Source organism: Melopsittacus undulatus, chromosome 1 (genome assembly GCF_012275295.1).
Source record: "Melopsittacus undulatus isolate bMelUnd1 chromosome 1, bMelUnd1.mat.Z, whole genome shotgun sequence".
Classification (NCBI taxonomy): Eukaryota; Metazoa; Chordata; class Aves; order Psittaciformes; family Psittaculidae; genus Melopsittacus; species Melopsittacus undulatus.
In genome coordinates, this window is record NC_047527.1 from 75,278,464 (window position 1) to 75,302,052 (window position 23,589).

The window sequence follows — 23,589 nt, forward strand, 5'->3', positions numbered from 1 at the left end:
AAAAAAAGGGAGCGGGGGGGAAGGAAGGGAAGGGAAGACTGGGCATGGTTGTATTCATGATGAAAAGATAATAATGAACACAAAACCAGCATATAGCCAAATATGCTAAACATGGGAATAAACTGTTATCAGGATACTCAAATCTAGTAATTATTACTCATCATTTAGCCTTTTATTAGCTCCTAAAAAAAAAAACTAATTTTAACCAGCATTCCTTGTAAATGCATAGAAAAAAATACCAAATTAGCTCTCATTAAGTTAAAATAGACCTTGCCTAATCAGTAACCCAATATATCTATGAAAATTAGTTCAACTGCTCTGATTGACTCTCAGAGCCTACAGTTAATTTACTTGTAATAACTGTTAAGCAATGCCTTAGAATTAACAGTACCTGAAACACAGTAAGCCTGTCACTGGCTTCCTGAGGCTGTAAACCAACCACCATTGGCCCATTCTAAAAATAAATAAATAAATAAATAAAATGTGAATTTAGAGGGTGAATATAGCCACAACTTCCTTCTAGTAATCGCTTTCTAAATGCTAAATTCAGAAAATTTTGTGGCTGCAGGATTACATCCATATGTCAGATATAACTGAACCAAGAGATCACAGTTTTCTAGTAGAATAAGCACTTTCTTTTCTTTTTTAAAGAACAAAGAATGCAATTTAATTGTTCTTTTAATCAGAAGTTTTCATAACTGTAAAGGCTAGGCAAGTAAAAATCAGCATTACTTAGAAGATGATACAAGAGTAGTTCAGCTTGACTCATACTCTACTGAGAAAGAATTTAAAAGCTTAATTCATTTGTACTTCTATCCAACATCAGAAAATGTTTCTTGCATTCTAAAACAATTTCTCATTAGTCCAAATCTTCACATTTGCTCCTGCCAACTAGCTGTTTATCATAAACCTTTAATGTTTCAAGTCTTAATCTTTAAGAGCTGTTACTAGCTTTACATACTTTACTCACATACAAAAAATAAGCTAAGCCTGGCCTACACTGAAATTCAAACACCACATTAACAAAAACAAATATAATCTTCAGACAGATGCATATCCCTTTAGTCAATTCCACAATCTTTCCATGTTCCCCGTGCTCCTCAAAAAGTCCTCTAATACAATAAACCACTTGCCTGATTATAATCTGAATAGAACTGCACACAGTCTTCAGTAAAAGCCTTCACACTGCTAATAAGCTCTCCTCTGAAATTTGGCTGCAAAGCAATGAGCTCGTTCTGTACTTCATTTGCATGGGCTAGCAGTTTTTTCCAAGTGTAGTGCAAAGTGTCCACCTTCTCTGTCTCTTCCTTGGCCACAAGAAGACCGTATTTGTTTAACATAGCATAGGATTCCTGTCAAAAGGTTCAATCAAGATATGCAAAATGGTAAGTTAATTTTACACATATACATATGTTAAGATTTAAAATTTTTAAGAACAGAGATTCGTATGTTAGGAAAAGAAAATCTCATCTTTATGCATAGCAATTGGCAAACCAATACCAAACTGGAAGAAACATCAAAATTAAAACTAGCTCACTCTCCTTAACAACTCACCTTTTGCATAGCATTCTGCTTTCTGATAGATTATTTGTCCTAGTGCAATCTGACTGTCTGAAAAGCTACTTCCAGTTAAAGTACTCCTAAGTCTGCAGATTTTAGTTCTATTTTAATTAGAATATTTTTCTGATCCATATCATCAGTTACCTGCCATACCCCAAGCTGAATATTATGGGAGGTGAACCATGAGAAAGCATCTAAGCAGGGGCTTTCAAAAAAGTGAAGCAACCTTCTATTCTACAAAGACCTTTAAGCTCTCCTTCATGTTCTCAACAAAAAAAAAAAAAAAAAAAAATTAGGAAATCACATCCGAAAATACCATAACTAAGATGTTGCAACTATTTCAAATGTTATAATCATTCATCATTCAGAGTGAGGAATCTATTTAAAAATCTACTTGATACATATTTGCATCTTCTGAACACTGATCTTCAGTTGTATCACCAATGTATAAACACTCTACACACCGAAACCCTTAGTCAAGTTTCACAGAAAACACAACTGTAATTCACTTACTCTAAATTAGTATAGGTGCGTAGAAATTGATCTTATGGCATAATAGTCCATCTGAAAAAATTTGTATAGAGTGGAATTATTTTCATTTACCTTTTCCAGTTCAATCAAATTGCATTTTGCAAAACTATCTGTCTGCCACCCCACTATTTGAAAAATACATTGCATGGCAAATCAAGATATATCTTAGCAGGAATTTCTAAAGTTGTCATTTCCTAAGAGATCACATTACCTATGAAAATTTCACAGAGGGTTCCAGATACAGATACGCTTTTCACCATAAACTACTTGTCCCATTTTTGCTCCTTCACACAACTAGGGAGACCCTCACAGCTTATAAGTCTGAGGGATACATTTCTTCTTAGCTGTGCTCTTCAGACTATGGAAAGGTTCTATGCATATTTACATTATTTGCACATACAAGAGCATACTGCATACAGGTGCTCAATAGATATATTCTAGTAAGTGAACTTCTTTAAGAAGTCAATATTTATGTTTATTTCAGCCCATGGTATAGCTGATAAATCAATCACTTCCACACATATAATCAGCTTCTTCAGTAGTCTAAACAAACAAACAAAAAAAAATACAGAGAGGAAAATCGATAAATCAATGCTTTTCATACACAGACTTACACAAAAATTTCCAAAAAGCTCCAGAAAGTACCAAAAGGTTTCTTGCATAAAATATCTGTATCCTCATCTTCCTCTTAACACAATTTCTGCACTATTCACTAAACCACCCTCACCTCAACAAGCCTACATTTGTCCTAATCAGAGTTCCATACAAAAAAGGTTTACAGAAACACAACAGGTCTGCCACCGAATATTTAACACATATTTAATCATACCTTTTCAAAGTTAAAGCACTATTAAGCTTTAACCCAGAAAATAATTACTCTGTTGAAACAGCACCCATACATGCAACATTCCTGTTAATTACCTCGATAGGCCCAACTTGAGATTCTATGGAGATCTGTAGTTCTCTGATCTCTTTTAAAGCTGCCATTGCTATTCTTATATCATCTAGATCCTTGATACAGCGATTTAACTTCTTGTCAGTTTCCTCTATAAAAGTCAAAATTGCTTCCATCTCTGTTCGGTACTTCTTATTACAATGACGCCCCAGCAAAGTCACCCAGGCTTTGGTTTCTGTTCTCAGTGCTAGCTTCAAATCAGCTAAAAACATTCAACAATTAACAGATATTTAGATTTTGCAGATATTTTATAAGATGTACTTTTAATCTTTTTGTAATATGTGTTCTCTCTGGTCCCAGTTCTTTTCTCAGACTAACTACCCATGTACCATGTACAGAAAAGCATGGAATCACATTTACACCTTTGAGTGGTTTATAAGATTGCTTACAATTCAGGACTTCCTATATCTGCTTACTTCCTATATCTGCTCAGAATATATCATCTTTCCTACTGGAAAGACGGGGCTGGACTCCACACTTGTCATCTTGTTCATATATCATAATAGAAATTTCTTTCCTATACATCACTAGCAAATTGATTCACATCTTCGTCTAAGTCTAAAATCTTTTCAAAAACTAGTCTCTAAAAAACAGAAATGATGCAAGAGGGAAAAGTAAGTGTCTGATTATGGAAGCTGAAAGAAGAGATCTGACTTTTAATGAAACCAAACAGTCCATCAACTATTTACTTTTTCTAAGTTTGGTCTGTAGCATCAGTGGAACCAAGTGGTAAAAAAATTTTAGAGAGAAAATTGAAGTCTTGCCGAGTTTCTGCCCAATTTTGCAACAATCAGGTCCACTTCTCTAAAGTTATAACATAAAACACAAGCTTCTTCCTTTCAGTTCTCAAAAGAAAAGTCAAAAATCAATATCAACACAAGCATTATATAACATTCTAGCTGGATATAATTTCAACACTGTTACCTGTTCTTTCCCTGTGCAGAAATCACTTGTGTCCCTTTTTACATGGTGCTTCTATCCATGCTTACCTTTCATACCTGATGGTCTTTCTGATTTACTAAACATCAGAACTACCTCACCTCCATTACGTATCAAAAGCCAGATTGTTTCTCTGGTTCTTTGCCTTATAATATAATCAAAGACAGTCAACTGACACTTTCCTAATGAAGAAATCATTCTGCTGCCTCAGATTTGACATCCACTTCAAAATCATTTGCATAATTTCTTAGAGTCCATCAGAGTTTCTAACTGTCCTTGCTGTTATACTGGTGTAAAATGCTCATGCAAAATTTAGTCAGGTGATGTGTAACGTGAGCTATTTGATTTGAGGCCTGGCTTTCATGACAAAAAGAGAATCAGCAGCAACATGCATGTTTCACTTATCAGCTGTGTAATATAGAATGCTTTTCAGCTGTTTCATTACATGGAACCAGGCAAGGACAAAAGCAATATAAATCAAATGTAACATCTGACTCCTGGAAAATATGTACCTGTGGGGATCAGCGACAGAAGGATAGGCAAACATCTACCATCCACTCTGTAAGTGAGCAATGTATTCAGATGGGGAAAAGAACTCCAGCTGAACCTCACAGACACCGCTGCATTAGTGGTTTTTTTGGCATGCATTTGCAAAACAGCAAACAGCCATTTCCTCTTTCTCCATTCCATCTTTAACCTAGTTCACCCACCCAAAACTAAACAACATCTCTCCTTCTTTTGGGAGTCAGAAAGCATACATCTCTAGAGGGAATTGGAAAGCTGAACTCTACCAGTGTACAGTGCAATAGCTCCCACGCAGATGTACTCAGGCTCAGAACTGATTTTCAGCTCCAAGTCTTGGAAATGCAGAATTTCAGATTCGAATTCAGACAGTAATGGATTTCCCATCATGAATTTATCAATGGTTTCCTCCTTGTCCCTCTGCCATATGTGGTGGTAACAACTAAAACTCTCCAAAGCTGTAAGAACTTCCTGAAACACATTAGAAGTTCAAAGAAAGATTCTCAGTATTGTATGTAGAAATTACACCTAATTTCTTAGCATCTGCTTGTTGGAATACATTAAGAAGTCTATAGTGAAGCAGGTTGCATCACCTCACTAAATATAAGGCAGCTGGTGAATTTAAACTAAAGCAAATTGCATTAGCAATCACAAGCCTTGCCAGAAACTGTATGCTAATCACATTCAATTTGTCAAATCAGTTACTTTTTTTTCCAATGAAGTGATTCTTCAGTCAAAATCCTAAGAATCAGTGGGAAGTAAAATACTCCATTAAGAGTAGGATAGAGTACACATGCTCTTACTTACCATTTGTTGAACTAAGAACTGAAACACGAGCTCCAGGGCCCAAAATAGGAAGAACAGTTATGAGATAAAATTTATTACATGTATGATATTGGTGATGTTAACATTAAATTCTACACTCAATTCAGGTACCTTTGATTTTAATATTATTAAGGAGTGTGCAACAATTATTTTTCTGGTTCTCAGGAGTTCGGGAATACCAAATGAAGTTAAATCGTTGTCACTTCAGCTAATTAAACAAGTAAATGAGAAGTGAATGCTACAAGGGATAATCCTCACCATGAGTTATGATAAACATAGTGCTTGCAGACATTTAAATCTGGCTAAATGATAAATTTCCAATTACAAAATATTAAGTATTAAAATACCAAGGTGACTATCTACCATTATCAACTGCACCTTATGCTTCAGCACAAGCCTGTATATCATCGTGCTTTCTGTACTTTCATACCACTGAAGTTACAAGGCCTTGGGTCAGAAATTTTCACCTGTAAAGGCTCCACTGCAAGGCTGGACTGGCCCCAAGAGGAACTGATGCAGAGTTCCCCAAAGAAATATCAGTTCAATACCTACAGTTTGCTAGAGAATGCTTAGTATAAGAAAAGGGCAAAGAAATAATGCATATCCCTTAAGCTACCTCATAACCTTCAGCAGCAAATCCTATGCAGCACTTTACAAATGCCAAGCCAACAACCAGTTTTCCTCCAAAGCCCTTCATTAACTCTTCATAATGGGCCAGAAATCATGCTGGTTTCTTTAGAATTTCTACGTGAATAAAACTGTATTTAACACACTTGCACAATTACTACCAGTTCTATATTAAATACTTACAATTCAACTAGACTTAGTTATTTTATGATGTTTTCAGCAATTGGAGTAAGTTTTTCATCAGATCTGATTTTTACTTTTTTTTATGTAATATTTGAATCCTTGAATTTGTGAAGAGTACACAACCCATGTTACACTTTCAAAACATATTTTCAAATTTGCAGACACATGTTTTCCATCCACCACCCCACATTTTTTCATTTGTATGATTTATCACAGATTTAAATGCCTATCCTTATTGCTCAAGGATGTTAAAAGTAATACATTCATATCCCTTGGCTAGTGATATTAAATTAACATCTTGATTGTCTTACCCTTTTTGTAGAATTGATAGCAGTGCTGAGTAAAGAGACTAATTTAATAATTTCCTTGTTCTCTGAAACACTCTTAAAGTAGCTCTGGCTTTGCACCGAATCAAGCAAACTGAGTGATGATACATCTGACAGACTATCTATAAAAACAGATTCAAATTCAAAAGCAGTTTATAGGAGACATATATTGTTCAGGACAAGTAAATTCGTATAGACAAAACCTACAAATGTATTTTTCAATAACCATGCATTTTAAAGTTGTGTTCTTATTAATCAAAAAAGAAACTAGAAGTCTAGGTGGCAAATATAACTGCCACAAGTTAATAAACCTCTCAATTTTAGGAAACTTGCTTCATCTATGTACTCTTGTCAAATTTAGAACAAGTTCCACTCCAAACTTTCAAATCTAATCTTTCCTTTTCTCTCGCCTCTCCCCAAAGTTTATCCTGTATACTTCACCCAAGTGATTTACTGGTGTGTCAGCATTGAGCAAATACATATATTTTTTTATTTTCTGAAATAATGTGGGATAGATCACAACTGACAATTTGAAATACAAACTAACATTAAATCTAAGAAAATGATCATAGACAGTCCTCAAAAGGAGAGAAAAATAAAAGGAAGGTCCACTAGTTAGCAAATGCCCACAAGACTGATCTTGCTATCTTTTCTTATTTCATCTCGTGAAAGAAATTTTTAGTTTTGAAAGAACAATTTTATTTCTTAACCAGTTCAAGCATTTCTTTCCTAATTTTAAGGTGTGTTAAAGGGAGCTAACATAAAAGGACTCAGTTTATTTTTAAGTACCTGAAGTACAAAGAACAACAATTAATTTGGTTTGCTTCTAAACCATTTCAGACAAGAAACAAACAGCAACCAAAAATACCATCTTAAATTGCCTTGAACTAATGCCTTCAATATCTTATTTCCATGTTTGATCACAAAACAGATCAAGTTAAAACCCTTCAAGAAATTTCAGTCTGTTCAATCCTCTACACAATCCTCTCTCCAGCAATGCTGCAATTGATACATTTCTATTCAGTACCAGGTTGTGTTTAAGTTCAACTTACCCTTTGAATAGGAATTTCAGCACAAGCTTTATGATGCCATTTGAACATGACATGTTACAAACCACACTGACAAATCATGAAAGATGTTTTGTGTAGTGATAGTGACTATAATTGTTCTCCAAACTCATTCTCAGTTTCTACTGTGCTGGTGAAGCTGGCACCCAGCAGCTTTTCACATGCTTCAGAAAACCCAAAGCAGTACAACATTCTGAGAGGCACAAAAAATAATCCCCTTACTCAAATCCACACAAAGACAAGTATTCTCAGGTAAGCCTCGTTTCTAATCACAAACAGAAGCACTGGCGTTGTTATATCCTATATATCCTCCAAGGTCGTTTAAAATCTGTGAAGTCTTGTATTCTACCACTTTTAAGGCATTTTGTATTTAATATGCTTTAACATATTCTGTATGAAGCACATTAACCTAACACTTAAGTTGAGTGATGTTGGAGTTTATAATTACCATGGATACTTTTCTTTCCAGATTCTTTCATTCCACCATTCGAATCGCTGTCTCTGCTCTCACATCGCAACAATGCCACTTTTTTCTCTAACATTTTCTTCTGAGGAAGAAATAAAATTTCATGTACTATTCACAGTAGTTTTGAAACATTAATTTTAAGTGAGGCTGTTAAAAGACACAAACCTTTGATATTCTCTCCATGCTCCACTGTCCAACTCCTTTCATTACTTTCACAATACTATGTACAGCTTTATTAAGCGTCTGCTGTACCTCATCCAAAGAGGGTGACATGATGATATTAGGGATAGATAAGTTAATACTAGTCCTAATTATAGGATGGGCATTTTTTTTCTTCTTAGAAGCATTGTGATTTTCTAAATGAAAGACAAAAAAAAAAAATTTGAAAGGTTGTTCACATTTTTTCAAGATGTCAGACTGTGCACTGCAATGATATAAACCAATATATATTTCTTAATGTTGAGTATTGAGTGCAATTCCTTAAAAAAAAAAGGTTCCTGAGTAATTTACAAGATGTAAAGTCCACAGCAGCATAAGAGAAAACTAAGTGCTTTGCTATTTCTTTCCATGAAGCTCCTCTTTAACTTATTCCATGCAGCTAAACTCTGACAGCAGAAAATTCTGGCTTGTATTCTGTCAGCATATTATACTGGGCACAAAACCTCCTTAGATTCTCATAGTATTCTATGCCTTGCATGCTACAGAGACCAAACAAAAATGTCTTCATATTTGTTTCTTAAAAGTACAGAACAAGAAAACACTTCAGAAGAGTGTTTCATAACAATGTACAGAAAGATCTGAAGGCAATTATTAAGAGATACAGTTACGCATCTCTTTCTCTATTGTTTTTTCTTACAGTTTTATGGAAAAGCTGAGGTCAGGTAAGTACTTATTAAGTCATCTCCAAACATAATATCTGACTTCATAAGAGTACAGTCAGTCCTAAGAGAAGCAGCATTGCAATGACACATTCCTAGTGTCATGTGAAAAAAAAAAAAACAACCTTTGGAAATATAGCATGTTATTAATGGTGTTTTAACAAGACAGTTTATTCAAATTCCCTCTGTTTTCCCTTTTTTTACATGTGTGGCTTTTATATATATATATATATATATATATATATCGGGGATATTACATTTATAACTTTTTTGTTTTATGACCTAATAAAGCAAAGTATTGTAATATGGCTACCTAAGAAGTTGACTGTGGAAGATGCATGGATACGCTTGCGTATGGTCTCCAAAGTGTTTTGAATGACTTTCAAAAGGGCGTCAATATTACACTGATTGAAGTAGGAAAGCAGTTCATTGGCTTCTTCCTCTAATATTTCTCTTCTCTTCCTCTTTACTGGGGGAGACAGTCCAGCCCATATCTCACTGGAATTGTGGGATGAAGTCAAAATTTTTGATCTTCTTTCCTCTTCTGTTGCTAAAACATCATATATCGAGTTAGTTAAATCAATTTATGGGATTTAAAACACAATAAACCAACAGCTCCATAGGTCTCTGAGAAACAGCTGAATTTTACAGAAGTGCAAATTATACTCATTTGTAATCTGTACCTTGGTGTAGAATTCTTTTCACTCCTACCCATCTTCTCTACTCAGTACAAACTGACATGATTTAGATATCATTTCTTATATTCTTTCTCTAGGAATTAAGCAATGACTGCAAGAAGCTGCTTCTATGGCATTAACATTTCAACATGCAAGTTAGATTGATAATATAGATCTGTTTAGCAGATGATAAATGATAGATAGATGATCTGTTATTCAGGCAAATTCAAACAAAAGTCTTTAGACATTAGATACTGATTGAAACTTCAGTCAGCTAAACTATGATAATCCCCAATGCACACTATCAGCATGAAAAATAAACATAACCACAGGGCTACAATAAAATCTTACCTGTGTTTTTTCCCCTTACTTCATCAGTGGGTACACCTGACTTATCTTCTTTACTGACCTGTACCTCAGTGTCAAGTAACATGTTAATCAGCTCATTAACAGCATCTTCCACCAGTGAACTTTTCAAATGTAAAGTCCGAGAACCTCTTACACACAGCTCCTGTTATCAAACAAAAACAATACATATTTTTATCTTCCCAGTTCTCATGTCTATTTCACAGTCACAGCAGCATTCATTAACACAAATCTCAAGGCCCCAGATTTGTGAAAAACAAGATCAATACAGAACATAATTTTTAAATTGGTTTGTTCCAAACTTTTTACTGTTAGATTTTGTCCTGGTTTGAGCAGTAGCAGTCATTTTTCTCCTTCTTGGTAGCTGGTGCAGTGCTGTGTTTTGACTTTCAGGCTGAGAACGGTTGCTGATAGCAAGCGTGTTTTGAGTTACTGCTCAAATGTTTGGTTTGTCCAATGCCTTTTCTGAGCTCATGCTCTGCCAGGGAGGAGGGAGGCTGGGAGGAATGAGAGACAGGACACCTGACCAAGGCTAGCCAAAGAGGTATTCCATACCATAGCATGTCATACACAGGATGTAACCAGTGGCTGGTGAGGTGTTGTATTCTCTTCACTTGTTATTGGCTTTATCATCATTATTTGTAGTAGTAGTAGCAGTAGTGATTTGTGTTATGCCTTAGCTATTAAACTGTGCTTATCTCAATCCATGGGGGCTACATTATTTGGATTCTCCTTCCTAACTCTCCAGGAGTTGGGGGAGCGGGGGGGGGGGGAGTGAGTAACGAGCTGTGCGGACTTGGTTTAAACCACAGCAGACTTTTTTGTTGTGCCAAAAACTTCATTAATGTCTTTCAAATGGCTTTTTTCCTAAATTGCATGGCTCATCCATAGTTAATATAATGAGTCAGTGTTTCTAAAGCCTAGTTCCGTTAAAGGGCTCCCAAAAGTAAGTGCTTCTTAATTTTCTTAACTTTGCAATATAGATGTACAAGATTTATCCTTTCTTTTAATATTGTCATTTTACATTACGTGGCTGTGGCAAAGGAGAATTAGCCAATCATATTTCAAATTTATAAACAGGAGATAAAAAAACACTACCAAAATCTATTAGAATAAATAAGAAAATTAGTAACTGGGGGATAAGGAATAAAAGAATGATATATAATAAAATTCAAAAATGTATTTAAATATTGTTCAGGGCTGGTTAATACTTACGGTAAAACTTACTATGTATGCTTTAGCAAACCCTAACTTTTAACTATAACTGCCTTATATTTTTTTTATTCCTTGTTATCTCCTATTTCTTTAAACTTAATCAAACCTGGTTACCTCCATTTAATTAAAAAACAATAATTGAAAAAATTATGCCATTAGAAAGATTCAGTCAACTCCAAATTTTAAGACAGAATCTTTGATCTTCCTAATGATTCAGTCTAGTTGACACAGAAGCTGTATCTGATTTGCAATATCACAGCTACTCCTAAACAAAGTACTTTGAGGTTTTTTCCACAGTCTAAATATTTTTGTTACAGCAATGTCTTTAGAAACTTAAAGACAACTGTTATATGATAGAACTTATTTACAGTCCCTTCTAGTTAAAAAGTGCAATAAGCTTACAAACTCCGTTACTGTTTTGATTGTACCCATAACTGGGGTTAGTATACCACTTGTTCTGCTAACCCAAATCAATTTGTTGCTGTGGTGTTGTAATTGCTGTGTAGCAGCTCACATTTTCTTGCAGAAGATTAGGCAGTATCAGTTGTTGAGGTTTTTGTGCTCACACTCATATATTTTTACTCCATTTAATATAATACCTGCTCTATCAGGAAAGCATCAAAGAGTGAACAAAAAAAAATTAACAAAACTGTGAGACTTACAAAACAACCATTCACTGCATAAAATAGTAAGTTTTACTTTATATTTAACAACAATATGAGCTGTTACAAGGAACAAAAGAGGAAAGGTCAAAAAGTTTAATAAGAAAAAAATATATAATTTACAGTATTTATTGCTATAAGAGGCCAGGGATGGGGAAAGGTTTTCAGGATAAAACAGAAGTTAAACATTATATCCTGAAATGCCAAAATACTTCAATATTGCCTCATAAAATCATTCTGACATCCAATTTTATAACAAGCTTAATCAGCTTTTTAACTAACAGCTGCTCACAGTTAATCCTTGTATTTTGATGAGGTGAAGGAAGGGGCTGTTTCCAGAATAACTTCACCTAGGCACTTCTATTTTGCACATCCCATAGCAACTCAGGAGAGTTTGGGATTAACAAAGATATTCAGCACTCAAGTAATTGCATAGTATTTACTCTCTGATGGCAACAAAGTGCACTTGTTATAGAACTATTCACAAGCATCAGATGGGCAATTCACTTATTAAAACGAATGGAATTACATAACAAACAACAATGACAAAAAAGATACTATCACAGAGGAAAAACTTTTCAGTTGTGTGATATTAAAGCATGAAAGAAATATACTGTAGTTGGCTTGAAAGTAACAAACTCAGAAAAGAACATCTGAACTCCGACCTTTTTGCAGTTGGTATTTTTGTTCCTTTTTAAGGTTGCAGCTAAGCAAGTGAGGATTCCCTTATTTCACTTTCGCATGCACGTCATTAATTCTGCACTAGTTTTATGTCATAAAAACAGAAAAATATTTTAATTCAAAGCCATGAAACTCCTCTTTATGAAATTTTTATCTAATAACCTTAGTCTTTTGGAGAAATTCCTCAGAGCTCAGTGGTTCATCATCTGGCAACTTACAGAGCGGCACTCTAGTCATTTCTTGAAGGACAGCATCAATACGAAATTCAACCAAGTCATTCACTCGATCAAGCAATAACTCCAGACCAGCTTTGAAGCAAACAGAAGATTCAAGACAAGCTTAGAACTTTGAAACAATATTTTTTTGCAATGCTCCACTTAAACTTTTACATCAACAATAGTATTTAATTTTGTATGAACTCTACAGATTAACCAGCTCATTTCAAATATCTAAACTTTTACTGCAAAGTTCATCACTGAAATCATAATTATTTTTTGTATAGCATACACAACTTATCATATACTATCCGTATTCTAGGATATAACAGGCAAAATATTATAAATGTGTATCAGATGAGCTCATATGTATATGCATATATGTATATAAACATATATGCATTTCAAACATAAAGAAATTAAAATTCAATTGAGGTCCAGGAATACTTCTACCGCTTGAACTCATTACCAGTTGGAAAACACACTGACAACAGAAACTTTTGACAAATAGAACATCTATCCTTCAAAAAAAGTAAAATAATAGTTAACAGAAAACAATCACTAGAATTTTCACAGTTTAATAGCAATTTTCTTTCAATGCAGAAATTTAAATACCAGCAAGGTGCCTGTTCCAGACTGAAACTACTTGTATTACTCAGAATTAAATGGGGTGTAATGTCAGGTTAGCATCCAAAATGTATTTTAATTTTCAATTTCAAATAATAAAAATTCCCACTATAACTACTTATATCATTTCAAAAAACAAAATCTATTTGATGTAGTAATTAAGATTAATCAAAAGGAACTTGATCTCTTCAGAAACAATACACATCTCAGTGCAATCTTGTGATAATTTTTTGAAAAGACAAGCTCATCTGTTTCCAAAGCTATAGCCCAAGATATGCATGTGTTGGTTTTAAAGGCACTGATGTTAAAAAAATAAAAGATTATTATGAAAAGCTATTGAGCAGTGACAGTGCCAACTCAGTTGAGATATTATTCCAAGAGCCTGTATTGTACATTATAGAAATGAAAGGTAAGATTAGGAAAAGTCCTAAACCTAGGAGCTCTTTTGAAAACTAGCTATAATTCTTTGAATTCAGAATACACAGAATCTTTTTCCCACCACTTTATGCTTGGTCTAATCCTAACTGCCATCCCTTCCATACTAGTGAAAGTTTGACAATTATGTGAAAGAAAGAAGGCATTTTAAAAAACAGAGGTTCGATAAATGAAAATTCTGATTTCTTTCATGCATAAGCCAATTAAGTTAAACCATACAAGGGACAGTAAATTCAATAATATAGCTTGCATTAATATAAAAACAAACAAGCTGAAGTTAATGGAAAGAAGCAAGTGACTTACTTAACTTGTAAAAAACTGAATTAATATACTTCTCAATATTCAAGGATGTCCATGTCAGTAGCATTAGACCTGACTGGATAGCGTCATCTACACTTGCTAACCGAGGAGCCACCAGTTGCTCAACAGGGTGTCGTATTTTCAGTTTAATTCTTCTATATTCTGCCAGCATCATCTGAAATTAACAGAAAATTAAAGCACTAGATAATATACAATGATGTGTACATCTCCACATTTTCTGGGGTTCAACTGTAACAGTTATTAAACTGGGCTTAAACCAGGACACACATACACATATCTATGATAATTTAAATTAAGAAAATTCCTCTGGATTTACTAATAGGAATTATTAAAATTCCTTATTCTGCTTTGCTTATGCATGCTGGTTTTGTTTTCCCTATTAAATTGTCTTTATCTCAACCCACATGTTTTCTCTTTTAACCTCCAGATAACCTCTCCCATCCCACTGTGTGGAGTGAGCTGTGTCTGTGTGATGGTTTCCAATGTATCTTTGACCTGCTGATCTAGTTTCATGTTTTGCATAACACAATCCTTGCAATAGCTTTGACTTAATATGGCTTTTTTTTCTCATTTCAGAATCAAGTAGCTCTTTGAAGATACAGTTTTCTAAACACCTATCTTTGAATCCTCAGCTTCAGTCATCAAGAACCGTGTGTGTTCATAGGCAGACAAAATTACCCAAAGGATTTGAAAGATGAGGAAAAGAGAAGTCTGAGCTTCTGTTTTTAAACTATTGCACAGATATCTGTGTAAAACACTGGTGCAGCAATTATGCTGCTACTTGCTGAATGCTTTACACTTTTTAAAGGCATACCACCTGCTCCTTCCACTCTCAAAACAAAGTGTAAACAATGCTGACCCCAGTATCGGGTAAGAGATAGACTGCTTATTGTTCAAAAAGCAGGCAGCAGAGAGAGGCATCTTGTAAGCCTTCCTTCCTTCCCAGCCTCATCTCTTTCCCAAGTTCTGTAGAATTTCCCTAAACCCATGCATCTTTGAAATGACTTCACAGAAAATACAAAGTCCAGAAATTCTTTTTTTAAAAAGTGCCTCAAGAAGTCAAAGAGATAAAACCCAGATTTTCCAGGATTTTCTTATTTCTTAATGTATAATAGTTGAACATCATATTTTCTCTTCCATATGTATAGAATCTAGACATCTTAATGTACATTACACATATATAAAATAACTAAAATAAACCCACATGCAAATTGTTGACAATCTTCTTATACCAATCTTTCTTCTGTTGAATAACACTTGCAAAAGGTGGGATTTCAAGGTGCATGTGAGCCATGCACTCTGTTTCTCTGATTAAAGTTAATATTTCAGGGTCAAAATTCACGAATAATTCTCCTGTTTCTGGTGCTTTTACCAAGAGAGCTGCCTCAAGTCCTCTTTTGGTTAATTCAATCTGCAGGAAACAAAATCATCATTCCTGATCAGGCAAGCCAGTACAACAAATCACTTTGCTTTGGACATAAATATCACTTTGGCAGATACTAAAATCAGATATTGCTGACAATAAAGATTGATAGTGTATGAATCAAGAACAGAACTTTATTAACAAAATCTGTATGTACTCAAATGCTTAACAATCAAGTTAGCTGTTCTTTCTCCCACAGACATTTTTTTGTTCATTCTTGTATATCATAACCTGCATTCCACAGTTCAACATCAAAAGCAGAGGCATAGACTTTTTTAGTTCAGTCGTTTTAAATCTGAACTCTCATTTCATTAAAACTGCTTCTACATCATGCTATAAGGCTGCACACAACCTCTTTGATGAACTAAATTATTCTTGGATAACTTCTTTAGATATCTTTTGAACAAACACATCCTCAGATACACCACAAACCAATCTTAATGGAACTACCAATTACATTCAACCTCTAGGCAAATTTTTTAAAAAGACTAAAATTAATGTTTATTATGGATTCTGGGTTTAATTCTTAAAAGAAAAGCCTAATCACACTATTGGTTTAACTGCCCTATTTGAATATTAGAATATCATTTGTTCTCCATGTGATCAGAAGGGACAATATTCATAAAAACCCCACACATGGAAAATTTTGCCTATACCAGGAAGAAGTCATGCCTTAGGTAGGAAAAAGTTTGCTGCTATTCTTATTTACCAGTTGTTATTTTGCTGACATAATTTTATTGTTCTTTATTTACTTCTCAAATTTTATGTATTGCATTACACTGAGATGGAGCTTGTTTTTAAGCAATAGTTTTATATCCCATTGGTTTCTTTCAGCGTACATTTTTCTTGTAACAGACTAAAAATTTGCACCCTCTTTCAATGTCTAAAATACAGTTGACTCTACTGCTTACTTTAGCTGCATCTTGTATTATCACTGCACTTTACATAGCATTTTTCAAGAAATCATCTAATCAAATTCTGTCAGCGAAGTTGTCATGCTCTGTCCACTAGCATCAAAGTCACTCAGCACAGCCACCTTAACTAAGAACTGAATGTATTTTTGCACAGTTCCCTAGCAAATCTTATTGCACTCGTTGTTATTCCCATTATCTATCTCTTCCTCTCATTTATGGTTTTTTTTTCATGGAATTTTCATTATTGAGGTAATAGAAAACAGCAACAGAAGTAGGGGGTACAGTGAAAGCACAAATCTTACACTGCCACAAAATTATGAAAACTTTCACACTTCCCAGTATTTTATTAATTTAATATATCCAAGTTGAACATCATTTGCTGTAGCACAAAAAAATAATAGTTTTAAATCATATGCTAAAAAAAAACAAACATAAGGTGATAACTATCCCGTGACAGACAAAAGGAGGGGAAAAAAGTTTGGAAATATCAGAAAGTCCCACTAAGCTCAAGTATTTCCATTTCATATAAGAATAAAAAAGTAGTAGGAGCTACACGACTATTTCTGCTCTTTTGCAATCCCCACTGCACATTGCCCCCACATAGACACGGATTTCCTTTTGTTCAGGAGTAGAGCAGGAGCTCCACCTTGTGTTCGATGATGCTCATGTTCACATTGCTCTGTGCTCCTTGCCGTAGTAGAGGGCCACTGAACAATAGTCATGAGGTTTTGCCACATTTGTTAGACAAGTGCACTGATTTAAAAACGGATCCTGTATTTTCAAGGCATGCAAATCTACCTCTCTTTGTTCTCACCTAATAAATATAAGGTTGGAGCAGGCTAAGCAAGTTTATATGGCTGCCAATGCGATTTGACCCTGCTGTAGGAGAAACCAGACGTATTTTTAGCATAGATCGGAATCAGACCACAGATCACTAGGACCTCTCAAAGGAAGGCACCAGCTCAGGGGAGATGCCTTGGATGCTACAGTTATTTTGTAAAAGATGAAAGGAGAATGTATGGGACTGCTCCATCAAGGCATGGTACCTGTCAGACAATCTGATCACTAGATCATTTAACCAAAGGACAGAGTTGTAAGCTACCAATGAATCTTCATTATATTTTTCCATAATAAATATTTTTCATTATAACTTTTTGGTTATGATAAAGTTTCAATTGCTCGTAAATTCAGCTACAAGCAGTACAGGTGCTGTATATTATAAAGTAGCTTTTCTCCTTTCTTCACTTAGGAGGTAGCCTGAGTCTATAGCTCACTGTACCAGACTACTGTTATTAAGCAGAGATTCCTTCACATTGCTCTGAGTGTTTCATTGAGGCCTGAAACAACAGGAATCCGATCTGGACTGTAAAGCTAGATGTTAGTAGTCTACCAACAACAAAATCCACCACATTCTTTTTAAGGTATCATGATCAAAATCAGCTGGCTTACCTGCTGAAGCCATCCTCTGTGGTAGATCACTTCAAACTTCACAAGAACTTTTGCTACTTTGTTGTAGTTGCGGATTACGCGCTTGCCATCTGGTGTTTGCAGAACAGCTGGGTGCTGCTGGAAAGCCTCCATGGGCTGCTGGATCCTATGGAATAGGTTGCGTGCCCACAAGATTTTACCAGCTATTGGAGGCAGATTACGAGCCAGCGGAGGGTCATGCTTCTGTTTAGTGTAGATCTTACAGACTGTTTCTATGTCATGGCCATAGTTTTGGAGTATTTTCTGATACCTTTCATCGATGCCAAGATTTGGGATTTGTAATCTGCTTAGAAAAATAATAATTACTTTAAAAAATCCTTCAATAGTTCTGAAATTCTCCTGATGCATTGTTGGAAAACACAGTTGTTTCAGATTCCCTTGCACTATATAGGAAATAACTACTTTAGCAGCTGAATTTTCACTAAAGCTTGAAAGAAATGCTGTCACAACCTGATTCTAAGCAACCGAGATTTAGGTCAAATGATAAAAGTTTCCAAGTTAGCCTACACATTTTCTGTTTTGTCAGTGTTTTCCAAAACTGAGCTAAAATTATGTGCAGCAGACTGTAACCAATCCACCACTAGCAGTCTACTCCAGTAAACAGAGTATTATAAGAAGACTGATGTAATAAAGACTGAGGGTGCATTGCAACAGTGTGAATTTATCAAGAAAAATTTCACTGTCTCCTAATACAAGCATTTATTCTCTCCTAACTTCATTGTGGTAACAAATTAATGTTATGGTTAAAGGACAAAGATAAGGTAATTATGCTAGCAGCCATAAAGTATTCCTGTACTTATGTTATTTTTGAAATATTAAATACAAAGTCCACTTATGCTTTGCATTTTCTGATACAAAAAAAGTAGGGTTTATTTATCCACACTGCTAGAAAGATACCCCTTAACAGAGCTGGACAAGTGAGAAAAGGTTGAGCTGGGGTTTTTTGTATTTAAAGGAGACGCCTCCTGCTCAGCCCCACCCATTTCCCATCATCCTTAAAGCGTTATTTCCATTGCCAGGCAGAATTCCAGCAATCTAGAGAGGACATACTACCTTTCAAATTTCTTCAGTGTACTCAGTGCTCTTTCAGTGTTCAGAATATTTTCAAAAGTGGTGTCCATGAAAACCCTTAATTGATTCTAAAAGAGAGCAAATAATTCTACACGAGAGAACTGGATAAGGTACACACCTCAAACATGCCAGATATTATTCTACAGGATTTATCATGCACTATATTGGAACATTATTTATATTAAGCTAACCCCACTAATTATCAATTTTCCCCTTCTTCCTCCTCTTAAGGATTAAACAAAATACAGACAAATTTCAAGGCATTATCTTTCTACATTCCCTCCGGGGTTGTGCAACCAACAAAAGCTTTTGTACCCTCAAATGTTCCACCATCTTCCACAGATAAACTTTCCTTCCACAAACTTCTGATTTCAGAATTATGAGAAAGTTAATTGTTTGACTTATTTGTGCTATGCTCCCTGTCACCCAACAAAATCAACCATTTGTGTTAAAATTACTATTGAACTTCCAAATAAAGTACAGTAATTAAAAAAAATGTTTTCAGAAGGATTCATCAGTAAATTACAATATTTGAATCATAAAACCTACATGAAGGTCATTTATTTCTTTGCAAAACTCTTCATAGTCTTGGTCAAAATCAATCTTCCTTTGATCCAAGAAATTGTAATGCCTTTTCTTCATGATGTCCACAATGCTCTAAACAGTGTCACAGACAAAGAAAATCACCAAAAAAAAATTGTCTTACCACAAAGACTTACCACTCAAAAATATTTAGTACAATGGGCTGTTCACATTCTCATTTTACCTTTGCCATTAGTTTACATTTATTTACTGAGCAATATAAGCAAATTGCTTACATGATATTTTCAAGTTGTTGCAATGGTCACATGAATTTCATTTTTATTGTTTACTTCTGTTTTAAGTCAACTAGAACTGACAGAAAGTTCATATTCTTGCTTTTCCTCAAAGATATTTGTTATCCATTAACTACTCTCTTATGCAGCTCAACACAGGAAAATAGTTTCACATTAGCTTTTTCCATCTCTTTAAACTAGCTGATTCCACAGAAAAACAGACAGTTTGAAAGACACAGTAAGAAGCAGCATATCACCAGCCTGGAACCTATTATTTTAGGATTCTCTTACATAGCTTCTTTCCACTCAAATGAAAGTACATCTTAATCAGCATCACCCTTGAGCTGAGCCGCTGTTCAACAACCTAGTAGTTTACCACAGTACAGCTACAAAGCCCAGTATATTTTCAGCACAGCAGACTTCCATCATTTTTTTATAAGTCAAAGGAACTCCATCTTTATTGTTTTGCTGTAAATAATATTTCCATCTTTTCCTCTAAAAACAAGCAAATCCCAGATAGCAACTAAGTGGTAAACACTTGCAACATAATAACTTCCTATTGTAAACATTTTTCAAACCATGTAATGAGTCACATAACTGTAGCGATGGTCTACATCAAATACTTCAGTACTTCAACGTTATCACTATTAAAAAAGTACAATCACTTTCTGCCATTTATGTGTACTATCTAGAATCTTCCATGTAGTATTTTCTGCCAAAGAATGTATAATTTCCCCTCACCAGCCCACTCCTACCCAGCAAATTAAATTGATCTTGCAGCAGCCTTCCAATATCTGAAGGGGGCATACAAGGGTACCAGAGAGGGACTCTTCATCAGGAACTGTAGTGATTGAACAAGAGGAAATGGGTGCAAACTAAACCAGGGGAGATTTAGGTTGTATGTACGGAAGAAATCCTTTCCTGTAAGAGTGGTGAGACACTGAAACAGGATGCCCAGAGAGGTAGTGAATGCTCCATCCTTGGCAGTCGTGAATGCCAAGATGGAAAGTGCATAGATCAACCTGATCTAGTGGAAGGCATACCTGCCCATGGCAGGGAATTCGAGCTAAATGACTTTTAAGGTCCTTCCTAACACTAACCATTCTCTGATTCTATGAACTACATCTCACACAAAGCTCTTACTTTAGGATTGAGTGCTGCAATAGATAATGCAGTATAGCTGCATCCAGTTTGCATACTGCACCACAGCCTGGACTAATGGTCACAGGCAGCTTTTAAAATACAAATACCTCAAATAAATGTCTGTGTTGCAGCCTATCAATAAAGTATTTTCATAGCACAACCTGAAAATCCTCAGCAGTCTGAGTTGCGGAGAAAAGCTGTGCCTGCTGGCATAGCTTTAGAGAGAAGGTCTTAGTGAATGAAGCAAAATCTAGAGCAGCACACACCTACCCTGCCCATGTGGAATAGTCTTGGACTAAGCTAGCCTTCTACTTGTGCCTAGGTTTCTTCTCAGAAGACTATTGAAGAGAACAAAAAAGAAAACTGACTGTTGTGAAGGATGCAGTCAAGGAATCAAAACCACAGACCGCAACAGGAAAGCTCATATTTGACCCTACGGTTATTAAACTAAAACAAAGTGACTTACTTGTGGTCATAACAAAAAGAAAATGGATAGAGTAAAGCAAATTAGAATGCCACAGTTGCCTGCACTGACACTGTATCACATGTGATCATTAAAAGCAGTCTGCAAACTCCACACATTGAATACTTCTGATTTATTTTAATATTTACAATAATTGTTTTCTATTATAATGTATAATTATCATAATTATAGTAATTATATACTATAATGTAATATATATACTTATAATATTACATACATAAAACATAAAAATATTATAATTACCATCAATATGATACTGCACTAAGAAAGACATAAAATAAGGTAAGTTAACTCAGGCTTAGAAAATTCTTTCTAGAAAAGAAAGTTAATCTTGGAAGGAAGGAAGGAAAATACCATGATTTAACATATTCATATTCTTAGAAGAGATCCTTGTTGTTCAAGTCTTGCTCCTACTAAATAAAAGGATCAAGAAAGAAGCCTGAATAGTAATACTAACAAGCAAAAGGATTTTGCTGTTACTGAAGAAAAAGCTTAAACTGTAAGAGCTTTCCAGCGCAGACCAGCTATTTCTCTTCTTCTCCCTCCCTAAAGATAGCCATCTGTGAAATACTTCTTTCTGACCTCATAAAACACAGAGCAGATGATTGTACTCTGGATTTAGAGTAAAGATTTTATGTAAATTTAACAATTTGTTTTGTTGGAATTAAGCTCACTATTTCATAGAAACATAAAATGCTTTGGATTAGAAGGGACCTTGAAGATCATCCAGGTACAACAACTCCCCTGCTATGAGGAGGGACATATTTCCTTAATGAAAAAAGTCAGTCTGAGTGTTCAAGGTTTTGGGGGTTTGTATTCACTTGGTACAGGTTTTTCAAATAACTTATTTAAAGAAATCAAAGTTATATTTGTTTGTATTTATGCAGCACAGAAATTGAAAGGGGACTTATTTCACCCTGCTGCAATTTTGGCCACGGTACACTTTCATAGCTAGCAAAATGTTCATAAAGACAGAAATGTTACACTTCTCAGTTTTTCTCTGGATCATAACATAAAACCATGGCTCCAATTGCTCAAAGAAACAAGTAAAAGTAAAAACACACCTCCTTCACATGCCCACCTGCTTCTTTTCACCTTGTCTGCTCGCTTCCCCAGCAATCACACAGTTACATCACTAAGTACTACTTGGTAATTTTAGCACAAATTAGAGTTAATTTTTCTCTTGATAAACACATTTCTAATTTTCATAATTATTTGCTGTTTAAAGTTCAAGTCAGACGGACAGGATATCCAAAATTTACTGTGTACCTCATATTTTGTGCTCATTCCTTCCAATCCCTCTATCTTAGACTCCTGTAGAACTGAGTAGGTTTTCACAGTATTGAAAACATCTATTATCTTTACCAGACGTCGATGAAAGGATTCAAATTTTCCAAAGATATACACCTCACTAAAAGCAAACTGTCTTTCAGCCGGATTTTGTTCTAATTTCTCTTTTACCTTGCGAAAGCAATTCTGATATTCCTGGAAAAAAAAAAAAAGAATTCGTTAAAAAAATTAAAAAAAAACAACAGAAAAAAAGAAGTTAAGCATATAATAAAGGGCACTATCATTAGGTAGAACACTTTAGGCAGACAGATATTTTCCTATCTTGATAGCAAGTAGAATTTTTATCAATAAATGATCATGAGAACTATAAACTCAGTAGCAGGATTTGTCTCTGAAAACTAACCCAACCATACCGTTACAGGATCACACATTTTATCAAATCAATGAACTGCACATTTATATATTTATACATTCCATCCTTAGCTAGCATGAAATTCAGTTTCCTCTATTTTACAGCAGGGCTTGATATGTTTACTGAATATCCAAGATGACAACCCAGATTTCAGTTTTCAGAGATGGAAAATAATGATTGTGTGCTGAGCAGTTTTATTGAGTAATAATATTTCAAATTTTCTAAAATCACTTTCCAGAACTAAAACCCTTCTAAAGTCAGCAGCTTCCAGTTTTCATTCTGCATTCTTATTAGCTGGTCACAAAAACTGCTTCAAATATGTTAAAATTAAATTCTTCCTACGCACAGTTCTCATAGCCAACAGATTTGCTTGAAATGGTTTCTTTCAAGAAAATAATATTTACAATACAATGTTCATTATTTCTTTATCAAGTATACATATGAATAACCCCACTTGGAAATACTAATAAA

The 23,589-nt window shown here is 34.7% G+C and overlaps 1 protein-coding gene across 2 annotated transcripts in view; it reads right to left on the reverse strand.

The window, feature by feature from the left end:
- Positions 1-23,589, reverse strand: part of DNAH5 (dynein axonemal heavy chain 5) — a 110,988-nt gene that overhangs the window by 71,918 nt on the left and 15,481 nt on the right. Inside the window, exons 11-26 of one of the 2 annotated variants that reach the window (XM_005153361.4) lie at positions 22,686-22,901; positions 19,524-19,631; positions 18,957-19,042; positions 17,865-18,186; positions 15,283-15,489; positions 14,061-14,232; positions 12,643-12,788; positions 9,908-10,067; positions 9,193-9,429; positions 8,167-8,357; positions 7,984-8,083; positions 6,454-6,590; positions 4,777-4,978; positions 3,013-3,248; positions 1,134-1,352; positions 392-454 (exon numbers count right to left, since the gene is read on the reverse strand). In XM_005153361.4, the coding sequence (XP_005153418.2) occupies positions 392-454; positions 1,134-1,352; positions 3,013-3,248; positions 4,777-4,978; positions 6,454-6,590; positions 7,984-8,083; positions 8,167-8,357; positions 9,193-9,429; positions 9,908-10,067; positions 12,643-12,788; positions 14,061-14,232; positions 15,283-15,489; positions 17,865-18,186; positions 18,957-19,042; positions 19,524-19,631; positions 22,686-22,901 (2,802 nt within the window). The remainder of the gene's footprint in view (positions 1-391; positions 455-1,133; positions 1,353-3,012; positions 3,249-4,776; positions 4,979-6,453; positions 6,591-7,983; positions 8,084-8,166; positions 8,358-9,192; positions 9,430-9,907; positions 10,068-12,642; positions 12,789-14,060; positions 14,233-15,282; positions 15,490-17,864; positions 18,187-18,956; positions 19,043-19,523; positions 19,632-22,685; positions 22,902-23,589) is intronic. The other variant, XM_031052856.2, reaches the window with a different exon arrangement.